Source organism: Mixophyes fleayi, chromosome 3 (assembly GCF_038048845.1).
Source record: "Mixophyes fleayi isolate aMixFle1 chromosome 3, aMixFle1.hap1, whole genome shotgun sequence".
Classification (NCBI taxonomy): Eukaryota; Metazoa; Chordata; class Amphibia; order Anura; family Limnodynastidae; genus Mixophyes; species Mixophyes fleayi.
Genome location: NC_134404.1, coordinates 140,980,970 through 140,994,005, shown reverse-complemented (window position 1 = coordinate 140,994,005; position 13,036 = coordinate 140,980,970). Strand labels below are relative to the sequence as shown.

The window sequence follows — 13,036 nt, the reverse complement described above, 5'->3', positions numbered from 1 at the left end:
TTTATACAGTCTATGAAGTCATATGTATAGTTACACATTATACTATTTATATACACACAAAACGTATTAATTCATTACCCTTTCACAGTATATTTTAGAAGATATATTTACATAATCTAATAATTCTTTAGGCAAGGGTTCTAGTAGCATACAACAGAAACTTCATAGAAATAGTGCCCAATACATGTGTGTACAAGTGCAATGTTAGCATGCCTGTGTAATAAAAAGGACAACACAAGAAAATGTGATTTAATGCAGAAAATTCTCGGATGTCTTTAAAAGTTTATTAGCACAAAGCAAGAAAAACAGCATTAGGTGATTCCAATGTGGCCAATTGATACTAGCATTGCAGGGTAATGTTTAATTTCCAATGATGCATAATCTGATATTTGCACTGGATGATAATAACACATCTGGTAATCTTAGCTATAGGCTATGTTTGCTTCCCTTAAAATCCATGGAAGCTGTGTGCTGCTGTTTACTGATTTATATTAAGCTAAGACCAGATAAGAATAAATGAAACCTTTGAATTAAATCTACTTTGCGAACATACACATTGGATAGCTGAAGAAAAGATGATTACGTTTTGCGCAGACAGAATTGTGAATAGGTGTTATGCATGGTTCTCTCTAGCTGCATTGTTGACATCAGTAAAATACAGAAAAAAAAATGTAAACTACCTCTAGGGTCTAAACGTATTTCTTGCTGGCTCTGAATTTCAATGGTGACTAGCATCAGGGTAAAAGAGGCTTGTTATTACGATTCCATAATGCACATCAGTAGCAATTTGGCAACTGAAATATATGTCATGTGCAATGCTGATATATCAAGAGCTATACATACAATTAGCTTGAATTCAGAATGTTTTTAATATATTATGCTGAGATACAGCTTTCCTACTTTTAATAGGGAAAACCTAATGTTTTAGTAAACAAACTTGTTTAAAGGCTTTAGCATAATCCAAAATATTTGATATTTATTTTGTCCGCTATAATTATGGCCTTTTAACATTTTATTTTTCACAGCAACTTCAACTTTAATATAATTTTAAAAGTTGAGCATTATTAGAGAGCTAAGCTAGCTGGTTTGTATTATAACCATATAGCGTTTGTCAACCAGCGTGATATATTTGATTAACTAATGTGCTATTTACTTTCTAGATGATTTTCCTGCTTTTGGAGCTGGTTTAGATTTTTCTGGTGCTGGTGCGGGTGCAGGGGCAGGTGCTTTAGCAGGTGCAGGTGCAGGTGCAGGTTTAGAAAGCTGCGTAGGTTTTATTTCCGGTAAATCTTCACCATATTTGTATACACTTACAGTGACATCCACTGTTTCCCCACCATACTTGTTTTTAACGTTGATGCCATATTTTCCAGAGTCGTCAGAGGAAACATCCTTTATTGTGAGACTGGCATACTTTCCACTTTCTAGTGTAGAAGAATAATGGTCGCTTATCTCTAGAGCTCTGTCATTCTTCAGCCATATCACCTCTGGATCAGGGTTTCCAAAGACTGTACAAGTAAGATTCAAAGTCTAAAGACAATGACAAAATAGAAAGACAAGTTTTCTTTGTGTTTGATTTCTATTTAAGGTCTTATTAACAAGAAAGTAAATAGAGTAGGTGCATAAAGCCAGGATATTGCTCTATCAAACTTTTATGAAGTTAGAAGAACCTTGTCGTTAACTTTCAGAAAGTCATCTCTAAGGATTTGTACCATTGGTTTTTTTTTTAGAATATCGATCAACACAAAAGTTTGAAATAAAACCATTTGCTTAGCATCTCAATAACAAGCAGGTATTTTAGCTGCTAAAGCTGTTGTGTTTCATCATATTGTTTTTTTTGTAGCTTATAGACTTTTCTTATAATGCCGTTTCCCCCTAGCTCAGTCTTTGTTAATACCAAAAGGTCCATTGCTTTTTAAGGTTGTATGATAAAACTTGGCTGATATTTTTAAAGCTTTAATGCATGCTTAGAAGAATCCCCTTAAGGCACTATATTGTACAAAATAATTTAAAAGCAAGTCTTGCACTACTTGAAATAAAACAGGCCTCCTTCCCATGTTACATTTCCCTGCCAAGTTACATTATAGAGTCAGCGAAGAACAATACAGCTTTGAAAACGGCAACTTCCTACGTACACTTCATGATAATAATTAAAAAATAATCACCGTTTCCAATAATTGAGGTTCAATATTACTGTATTTTAATCTTATTTTTCAGTCCGAAAATGATTAGTGATCATATACCGATATTAACGTGTATTCAGAATGGAATTTACTAAAATTACTTTTTATTCTTAAATAAGTATTGTACATATATTATGAAACTGGCACAACCTTATAACATGCTGAAATAAATGTTCATATATAAATGACTTGATGTGCCTGTACAGTATGGTACAATGTGGCTGTACAGTGCAGTGAATAATTTGATATTCACTATTGCTGAAAACCTATTTGGGATGTATTATAATTCATTTACATTTGTTCCACCTTAACAGTGCAGTAGAACTTTAGAGGAAGGTGTTAAAGCTATTTAGGACCTGGCACCAAGAATCATACTTGAATTTAACTATGGTGCAAATAGCACAAATAATATATACTCTACAGCAGATTACCAATCATTATTTTTGACATTCTATAACTTATGCTAATGAAAGCAACAGATTTCTGTGGCAGAATATATGACGTTATTTCATTAATATTTCAATAGCTAAGACCTAGCTATTTGAGACCGTTGACTCTGACGACAGCACTCAGCTGGTTACATATGCACATTGGTACATAAGCCATTCATGATGTCACTGGTTCCTAGTGACTTTATAGGCTATATTCTAATAAATATAGTTTCTACCTAGCTCTAGGTGACAGATATAGATCCAGGCATCCTGATGAATCTGTATTTCTCCTCTCCTTTTTAATGGGAAATCTAGATCCAACATGATAGAGTTTAATAGGAGCTAAATCTTTACATACTCTGTACTATAGACTAGCATAGTAGTAGCTATATACTGGGAAACTTGGAGTTATATACAAAATGTCATATAAAGAGAAATTTGGAGCAATATACTATACACTGATCAGATCTATAAACCGACACAACAGGAGCTGTTAAACTGGGAGCCATATACTGAGGGACATTAGGAACTATATAGTGGAAACAATATACTGATACTATTGATGACTGGGATCTATATACTGGCATAATATTAGCTATTTTCAAAGATGCAACATTTTGCTCCATATATGAATGGGGTAACTAATTGCACACCTTTTCAGAGGTTACATAGTGTCATATATTGTTGTATACTTCCAATGCAGCTTCACTCCACCCTACAAATGGGGTTATTACCATATACTGCTAGTGGGACTATTTTGTATATTGGGATTATGGGACTATGCTGTACATTGGGAATGATGAAGATTAATAGTGTTTTTTTTTTTTTTACTATTCCACTAAACCTTGTACATACACTCGTAGCAAATTTGTACCAAAATTTCCATTGCCGTAGGCTTGGCCTAAATTATTAGCATCACCACCACTTTACATGTCACAGGATGTCATCTTTTCCATCTTCCCAAATATGTTAACCCTAGCACTATGTAGACCTTAAAGCCGAATTGACTAATGGGAATATGTTTAGTAAATTACTTGCCTTATTCATCTGTAATTAATCCCTGAATGGCTGACATTAAAACCCCTAACTCTGCAGAAACATTTTCTTCTTTTCTATTTCTTATCCTCCTTTTGTCTCTTTTCGCTCTTTCTCGTATTAGTAGTCTTACTCTTTGATCGTTTGTTCATTTCCTTCTCTACCCTGGATTATATTTTGATATTTTATTCACAATAACAAATCTAATACAGGTTTATTGAAAGAGAATGCAAACATCATTGCTTGCCATGGGTTACTGTACATCTGTTCACTGTGTTAAAAACTAATCCCTAAAGTCATTGTTTCATAACTCTGTCCTTAGAAACCTCCAGCATGTCAAATTAAATAATAGGCAGCACATATGGATATGTTAGCTGTATTAATTAGTGATTAATTAATGCTAAGAAAACTGGAAAATATATATTTCTGAATTAGGCTGGTTTACACAGATATCTTGCATACCAGGAAATTTTAAGCAAAAATAATGTAGATATTTGCTTTTTCAGGCGAAATAAATAAATTCAGGTTTCAAGTGATGTCACATAAGCATTAATATACTCTTCACAACTTCTTAACCACTGAATGCAAGAAATCTAGGGTGCGTGACATGAGTTCAGAACGGAATGATTTCATTGGGTAGAAAAATTAAAATCTCAATTTCAACGAATAGAACATTTGTTCAACAGAAAAACACTGAAGGACTAAGCATACCACATGTCACCAGTGTTTAGAACCCCCTTTTGTAAGTAATGATACTGAAATTATTAGTATAGGCACAATGTATCCCAAAAGTAGGACATGGTGCAAACTAGAATTATTACTAGAGTCTACATTGCTTACCTGCTTTCCGATTGTTATGCTTTAGTCCTTTATTTATCAGTGCTATATGGAAATGTAACATATGTAACTAAAGGAAAAGTGTTATTTAGTCTGTTGGCAGAGATGGTAAAGTTCTACAAGCAATACAGTTTCTTAAAAAGTCCAGCCTACAATATTGGAGTTTTCTTACCTTGCTTTCCATTATAGTTACCACATCAGGCAATCCACCGATCACTTTACCACGATCTGTGCAGGCGATACAAAAAACAGACTTGAGCACTAGTACTAGTACAGTATTATCAATTCAGTATCAATCAGGTAAAAGCTCAGGAAGATTACTGCCATTTGGTCAATGGCACAACATTGCAGTGTAATGTAGTTAAACATGTAAAGGTAGGACTGGTGCAAATCTGAAATCCTTCTCTCTGAAATCGTCTATTTTAGCCTACATGATTGGTACTGTGCAAGCTTTAACTGATCTTTATAATTCCCTGTATGTAGTATAAATTCCTGCTAGCGCTGTTTTCATGATGCCACTTGACATGAGTTAGCCTACTATGCTATGTATAAAAGCCAACAAAATAGGGGTCATTGACTGCACCTCTGCTATAGGCATTTGGCATTGTAAATATGGCAGCATGAATGTTTTAAATAGTGAATTGGTCCAGATAAGTAGCTATCAATGCATTTGTTCTGAAATCACTTGATGACACAAATATGATTCTATATCTATATATATGCATAAAACAAACTACTATACATGCTTTATATAACTTACTCTTTTCAGCAAATGCTGCAGCCCTGTGGGGGCAAAAGAAAGTAAGTATTTAACATAATATTTCCTCATTCTTATTTTGCATACAAAATAATGAATTTCAAACGTACTTGAGTCTCTGGAATTCAGCAAAGGCTTCATCAAAAGCTGGAATTAAAAAGCAGATGTCATTTGGTTTCCATGACAACACTGAGTATGGAAGCAGTACCATAAGAAGTTTCACAAGACAGTGAAAGAAAAATTCTTATCGCTTTTAGTTGTACCTGGACTATAGATAATCTCAGACAATCTGGAAAAAATGTATTAGATTTGTAAGGTTTTACCTTGTCCTGATAAATCAACTGTTCTCTTGTAGGATGTTTTGGCGTCAAATAACTCAAATGTATATTTTCCTTTGTCCTTCTCCGTGGGTTCACAGATCTGTAACCAGGCGTATTCATCTGTGCCTCCAATTCTCATCTTTTCACTTGAAGAAATCTTAGATTCCCTTTTGTATAAAAATGCACATATAATTATGGCTTTATTATGCTTGTGTTTAAACCTGTGTTATTTTTTTCATACTAAAGGACAAATGTATATGTAAAATCTCTATATCATGCTGAGATATTTAACACTGTATTCACATGTTTTAAGCAGCTGTGTACAAATAATAGTTCTCTGCTATTATCCATGACCAGCTGACAGCGGCTCACTGTCTGTGTTCTTCATATACATAGTGATGCAGTACTTGGCACTGCTGCCTCTGAGCCCTGCAGTCTTCGGCTCCATTACGACTACCCTGAGCTATCTGCATGGATTTTGAATGTTCTCTGCGTGTTTGCGTGGGTTTCATTCCAGAACATAGAATACAGCAGAGATAGTGGTAGGGTCATGGTCTTTGTGTGCTTGTGGTGTATAAACTAATGGCACAATATTGGTCTTTGGGACTGGCAGTGCATCTGAAGCACTCCTAAAACAGTTCAAGGATAAAATATTGTGAATTCATTCCATTATAGAACACAGACTGATCCTCATTCCCAGACCTTACTCAAAAGTTACGATTCCTGGATATCAAGGTGATAGAGTACATAATACTGAAGTATTTATTAAAGTACCTCCCTGCCATTCTCAAAATTTCATGACCTCAGCCTTTTGAACAAAATTGTCTTTACTACCTAAACTGTTGGGGTCTTATCTCCCTACAGATTAAGAGGTCTATTTTTTACTTGATATAATACATTTTATATCAATTTTAATATAAGTATTTCCTTTAACAACTAGACTGTATAAAATATTCTATTGACCTCCCCCTAAAGATGGTGGAGGTTGGGTTACACAAACTTCTTCCTACATATATGGTGGTCATGCCCCAAGATTGTTAAATTCTGGGAATGAGCCAAAAACTTCATGGAGATAGTCTTAAAAATTTCATTCCAGAGAACCCCCCTGGAACTTTTTAATAGGCTTAGCATTCACAGGATTAAACAATCATCAAGACAAATTGAATTTCCACGTCTTTAATGCAGCCAGATGCAAACTGTCAAAAGTATTGGAAGCAATCTCCACCACCCTCCATAACCACAATCCACAGAATGGAAAATATGTCCTCCGAACTAAACAAAAAAGCTCATAATTTTATATTGATTTAGGGATCACTGGCTAGTATACAATGAACAGCCTTTAACTATATCTGCCTTTTCATCAGGGTATGCTAAAAATAAGTAATCCGCCCCTTATCCGCACTTTTTCCAGCAGTATCTAGGCAATCCTTTAGACTTAAGCAAAATTAAGAACAAAGCTGTGGGGGAAGGGAGGGGGTGGCTGGGGCCTGTTTGCTTGGGGTTGGGGATCAAAGGCTCCCCTTTTACCTACTTCCTTCCAGCCCTCCCATCAGTCCTTCCTTCTTCTAATGTTTTCCCATCCTTTTATATATTTACATTTGTGTATCTGCTATCTGCATATGTACCTTGCATACTAAGCAAAATAAGGAGTTTAAAATAATATTAATCTTTGAAGCTATGATAATTAGATCATTTTTAGACAATTTTTATAATAATAAAAACACCCCTTTTGTGAATTTTGACAACTGCAGAATTTTCTTTTTTTTATCGTACTTGCTCTGTGAATATGAAATAAATCTTCCTGCATATTCACAGCTTTAATTCTTAATTCCTGATAATATGCTAGTTGGAATATATTTAAGAATGTTGCTATTAGTTATTTTATTTATATAAAATACTTGTATTTTAGGCTTTAACCTTAGTAACCATCGGGTAGTATATTTTAGTAAGGTAGAAATAAGAGATCTCAGGTATCGCATTGCACTTATCCAGCCACCCTAAGCTGGTAATTGGCCTGATCACCAAACTAGTTTTCTTCAGTTTAGAGGACCAAAATGTGGAGCTTTTCATGACACAGGGTACCCATATTGTGGCCATACAAAGTGGAATCAGAAAAGCATTTCCAATTTCAGTTGTTTTCTGATAGAGAATGTCTCACTTTAATCAGCAATTAGAAACATACAGATAAATCCCCAAACCTTTTTTTGCCAATTATAAAACTGTTGCATAAAGGATAGAGATTATATTAATTACTTGTTCCTCTAAAGAGTTATGAGTTCAATATTCAACCTATTGTATCTTTAAAGTATAACATTTATTCACATTCAATTAAACTTTTCCATTCATTAATGTCAAATTAGTTCATATATTACAACATAGACTCCATACCTCTGGTACCAGGACACTTTCATTTCTTCTGTGTAGTACTTCATGAAACAATGGAACCTAATTCCCTCTGGTGTGCAGTGAATTTTAAGATCAGAAGCTGATGATCCTAAAGAATGAAGAATAGCACATTCTATATGATTTCATGTTCCTTACTCTCGGTTAGTGATTGTGTTTGGGAAAGCTGAGAAATACAGTTATTCACTAGATGTATAAAGCAAGAAGAGCTATTTTTGGTGTTATACAGATATATTCTTTGCAAGCTTCAGTTATATTTGAAATAGATTGAATTACTGACTTTGATGCATTTTTATGGCAATCCTCCTACAGGAATGCAGACAGCTATAATAAGACATTATAGTTTGCTGGTTGTACAGGGTATTATTCTTTCTAAACAACCTCGTTTTACTTTGCTATCTTAACAATGAGCTCTTAGACACAACATGCCTTGGTGCCTTGTCTGTCTAAAATTGATAAACACTCAGTAATTTCAGTAATTATCTTTATAACAGACTCTTCATTTTATCTTCTGAGAGCTATAGAAAGATATTTGAAATTGAATATTCTGGTGTAAAGAATTTATTAACATTATATTTCACTATAGATTAAAAAGGTAGAATGTAATAGGGTTTAAACAAAATTTACTTACACAATGTTACTTCAAACTTTGCAATAACAATATAGTTATTCTGTGCTTTTATTTACAGTAACTGTGACTAAAAATGAATGCCAGCCTTTGGTATATACTATTTCTTGTGAGAAACTTCAATGGATTAAACAAGTAAAGGAAACATTTGGAGAACAGAAGGATACAAAGTATCCTACAGAAAAGGTGACAGATCAAAGGAATAATCTCCCAGCTGTTGTGGGAGGGACTTTTAAAATAAAATAAAAATTGGATAGAAAATATTAGAAGAAAAAAAGCAAACAAAAAGAAAATAAACTATCAAGTACCATAAAAACAACAACAAAAGAAACACAAAAGGTTCGACTCGATGGAGTCACAGTATATTCTCTGTCATTGAATTCAAATTTTTATTTAGAAAGTAGGTGCTTTGACCCAGATGTGGTACTTGAGTCAATTAAGCAGTGAACATCACGTAACATCTCATGATGTTTAGGATCATGTCTAAAAAATCTGGCCAGGCCCAGTTGACTAAGAAAGAAAGAGTTGTGACTTTACTGGAGAGGTGGTTGTTGGCGTACATTTGACCTGAGCCACAGTGATGAAAATGGTTCAGTTTGCTGATATATTGTTAGCAACAGTAGAAATATCAGGATGTAAGACCCCAATCTGTAGGGATCAGTAATCACTGAATTATTTAATGCACATATAATCTGTGTAAACCATATTGCATGGCTGTAACAATCCCCAAATTTCACAGCAAGTGAACAATTATGGGACATTCTGGAGTAGTGTGTGATAAAGTCTTTTTCAATGCAATAAATAAAACATGAAATTGATGAGAGAATGGAATGAAACCGGAAATAAATATTTATAAAATATGCACACAAAATCATATAATTTATTCATGATCAATGAAGAAAGCACCTATCATTATCAGAGGTGAATCGGCAATCAGCCAATCAGAAGTGGGTAGCTAGAGCTGGTGACCGACATCATCATCAGCATGTATCATGTGAAGGCAGAAGGGTGAAGATGGGGAAGATTTTACATTACAAAGAGCAAACAGAACTCAGAGGAGTGTTCCAAAGCCTCTCTGCTCACTGCATTATATGCCATGTGACTGTGGTTGCCATGGTAGTCCATGACACTGAGCAAAATTATAAATCATTAATAGCAAATAGTAAATATTTTGAGATGCTAAAGTATGTCTTTAAGCAAGCATCTGGTCATTAAAGCAAAAAACAATGGGGCTCATTTAGTGTTAGAAGTAAATCCAGCTAGAAGGCAGAACCATATTGCACTGTAAGGGTGTGTGTAGGGGAGTGGGTTAAATGTAAAATGTGCAGACAGATTTAGAGTTGGAAAGGGAGGGGCATCCTAGCTAACTCTAAATTACGCTGTTAAAATAAAGCTGCTCAGTATTTGTGTATTATATGTAAAAGCAGGCAGTATTTTCCATGCATGCAAAAAAATTGCATTTGCTTCTCTTGCATTGCAACTCCTAACGCTAAATGAGGCCCAATACGTATAATGGTTTAAGTCATTTTCTATTTAGGAATGATATAGGTACAGCTTTTTTCTTAACGTATTTTATAAGCATCCAGCATCTCAATTGACTATTTGGTCTGCAATGTATGCTTGCTTTCTCTGCCTTTCAGTCTGCACATACACTGTGTATATCTCCTTGTAAAAACATTAACATAAAAATACACATTATTCAGCAAGAATTCCATAGCACAGCTAAGCTAAAGAGTATTAGCATATTCATATTTAATTCTAGCAGAATTCTTTTTCAACTGAGGTAAAACACTTTAAAATGCATTTTGAGGAAGTGCCTTGTAATTACTCAAGGGAGCTTGAAAGTAGAAGAGAAGAAAATTAAAGATTATTAAAGATAAGATACAGTTTATATTCCAGACTACAGAACCAGGATTGCAATAAATGTTTGTCTTATATAATTGCTTACAGTCTTTAAGGTATTAAGGTATTTTAACGGCTATTACACAAGATCTAAGTCACACCTATGTAATGACACACAAAATGTTATATATTGTGCAAAATGCCATATGGAATACCAATAAGATACAATGCAAGCTGCCCAGATGTGACACCACTTTGGAGGTGGCAGTAATCGGGAGTCACCACCTGCTTTCAGTGGGATGCTCTAACCAAGCATTAAAGGTAACTCTAGTGCCCGTTACTGTAAAGTGTTAAATAACGTAAAAACGGGCAAACAAGCACTTTTTTTAGAATATTTTAGAAGATACACATAAAAATTCATTATCAGGGGGGACCAACATGTTATGCTAAGAAGTACTTAGAGGTACCAATGTTGCTTTAAAGTGCATTTTGTTTTTATTGATTAGATTGGTATAATATGTGAGTACAGTGCAGAATATCCAGCAAACTGACCTTCCAATAAATGGAAAATTTTAGCCTAAATCACTGTTTATAGTCTATCCAACGTTCAATATTTCAAGCCTGTCTCAAAAATCACCTCTTTAATATATAAGATCTTACCCCCAACTGATACTCTTCTCTCTGGGTACTACCAGCTATCATCCTGCCCTGCTAGATTCTATTGTTTAAGCATTGTCCTCTCTCACAATCAGGGCCCGCTCTACTATCTGCCTCATGTCTGCACCTTCTCCTTCAACCGTATGTCCTTGTTCTTTTCTTACACAAACTGTCTGGGGCTGCAGAGTTTTGTTGCGCCTTACACATAGTGATGATGGTGATAATGATGATACACATTATTTATAATAATCTGCTGTTCTGCAAACTAATTTTTATTTCATTAGCTGTCCAAATATGTTGTGATTAAAATAGTAATACATTATTTGAACTTTGTACTATATTCTATTAAACCCCTGATCCCATTCCTAAGTATTTCAACTATTGATCATTTAGAACTATTGTACTTTTGCAGTTTAATTCACCAATATTAAAACCAACTACTAGTGCGCTGACTTTTCTATGTGGCTCAAAATATTTTGTTTGCACTGGATATTTGATATATCCAGTATATTGTTTTGTTATTTTTGTGTTATATACTGTATTTTCAAATACTATGCATCATATCTTGTCCAACATCATTTTGTTGTCTTAAATCCTTTTTGTTTCTGGATCCATTGGCATTGCAAGTTTGTGTTTTACATTATTATTATTATTATTATTATTATTATTATATTTTCACACACAGGCCTCTATTTAACCTAATTACCTCTACGGAGACAGCAGCATTAGGCAATTTATTAAGCTACAAAACGGCATCTCAGGATGGCGTTACCTGTCTTTTTCAATGGGATCCAGTTGAAGCCTTTCTATCTTCACTGGATTCCTTGCTAGTCACAGCACACTGTGCATGTGCAAAGCACTGTCTCTATTTGCCGACAGTGTTAGACTGCTAGTGAAGAGAAAACAAAATTTGTGGAGGATGGGGGCCTTTGTCGGAGCTCCCTGAGCAGCCCCAGCATGGTAAATTGCAGTGGTACTTAATTGTTTATTGTTGTGATTTACAGCGATACATATTGATAGTGACCTTGCTGGGGTCATTACTAGACCCCATAATATTTAAGGAAAAGCTATTTTAACAAAAAAGCTACAATCAAGAATATCAGCATTGGGAAGCTTCACAGTTGAACAAATGTGCTTATGGGAAGGGGCAACGCTACAACACCTAAAGTTGTAAGCTCACATGTAAATAATGGGCAATAGCCTGTTTGATGGTCAAGAATTGAGGCAGTACAAACCTAAACATTGCAGGTTATCAGCAATGAGATGGGTCTAATAATGATATTACTTCCTCTGGATTGTTGGTTGTACTGCAGAGACCAAATAAGCAGGAAGCAAAGCTAAGGAACTGTAAGGAAATATACTAAACTACTAGAAATAGGATTTGTTATCTACGATCAGGATTATTGTTTTTCAACTGCTTCGTCTTTGTACTACTTAAAAAGAATAAAGAAAAGACAATGCCTTACCGCTTACTTTGCTCATTCCTAGGATTATGTCATCATACACTAGGAGTAAAAATAACAATTGTTAAAACAAAAAAATAATAGAGTGATTGAACAATGAAGAATGTATCTGAATGATGGAAGTAACCAATAGCATGTAAATACTATACATCTACAGAAGAGGACTTTCTATATTAGTCAGGCATATGATGGCAGAGATATACAGATGAAATTGCATTCATTATTATCTTTCCAGTCTTAACCCCTTCCCGACCGCCGAATTGTACATCTATGTTCTGTTGTGATTGGGCTTAGGGCAACAGGAAGTATATCTACTCCCTGCTAGATTGGAAATGGTAGCCCCCCGTTCCAGTAGTGTGAGTGGAAGCTGTTTAATTTGGGCCTTGAACCCACATTCAGAAAAACAAGCACTCAGTTTTAGCACTGAGAAATAGAGAAATAGAGAAATGTACTGGGGGTAGTATGTAAACCCAGCAATGT

At 34.7% G+C, this 13,036-nt stretch overlaps 1 protein-coding gene across 2 annotated transcripts in view; it reads right to left on the bottom strand.

Annotated features, from left to right (window-relative positions):
- Positions 1-243: 243 nt before the first annotated feature.
- Positions 244-13,036, bottom strand: part of MYOM2 (myomesin 2) — a 124,854-nt gene continuing 112,061 nt past the window's right edge. For both annotated transcript variants that reach the window (XM_075202481.1, XM_075202482.1), the window contains 7 exons: positions 12,560-12,598; positions 7,952-8,057; positions 5,567-5,730; positions 5,354-5,390; positions 5,247-5,269; positions 4,659-4,714; positions 244-1,530 (listed from right to left, as the gene is read on the bottom strand). In XM_075202481.1, the coding sequence (XP_075058582.1) occupies positions 1,150-1,530; positions 4,659-4,714; positions 5,247-5,269; positions 5,354-5,390; positions 5,567-5,730; positions 7,952-8,057; positions 12,560-12,598 (806 nt within the window). In that variant the 3' untranslated portion in view covers positions 244-1,149. The remainder of the gene's footprint in view (positions 1,531-4,658; positions 4,715-5,246; positions 5,270-5,353; positions 5,391-5,566; positions 5,731-7,951; positions 8,058-12,559; positions 12,599-13,036) is intronic.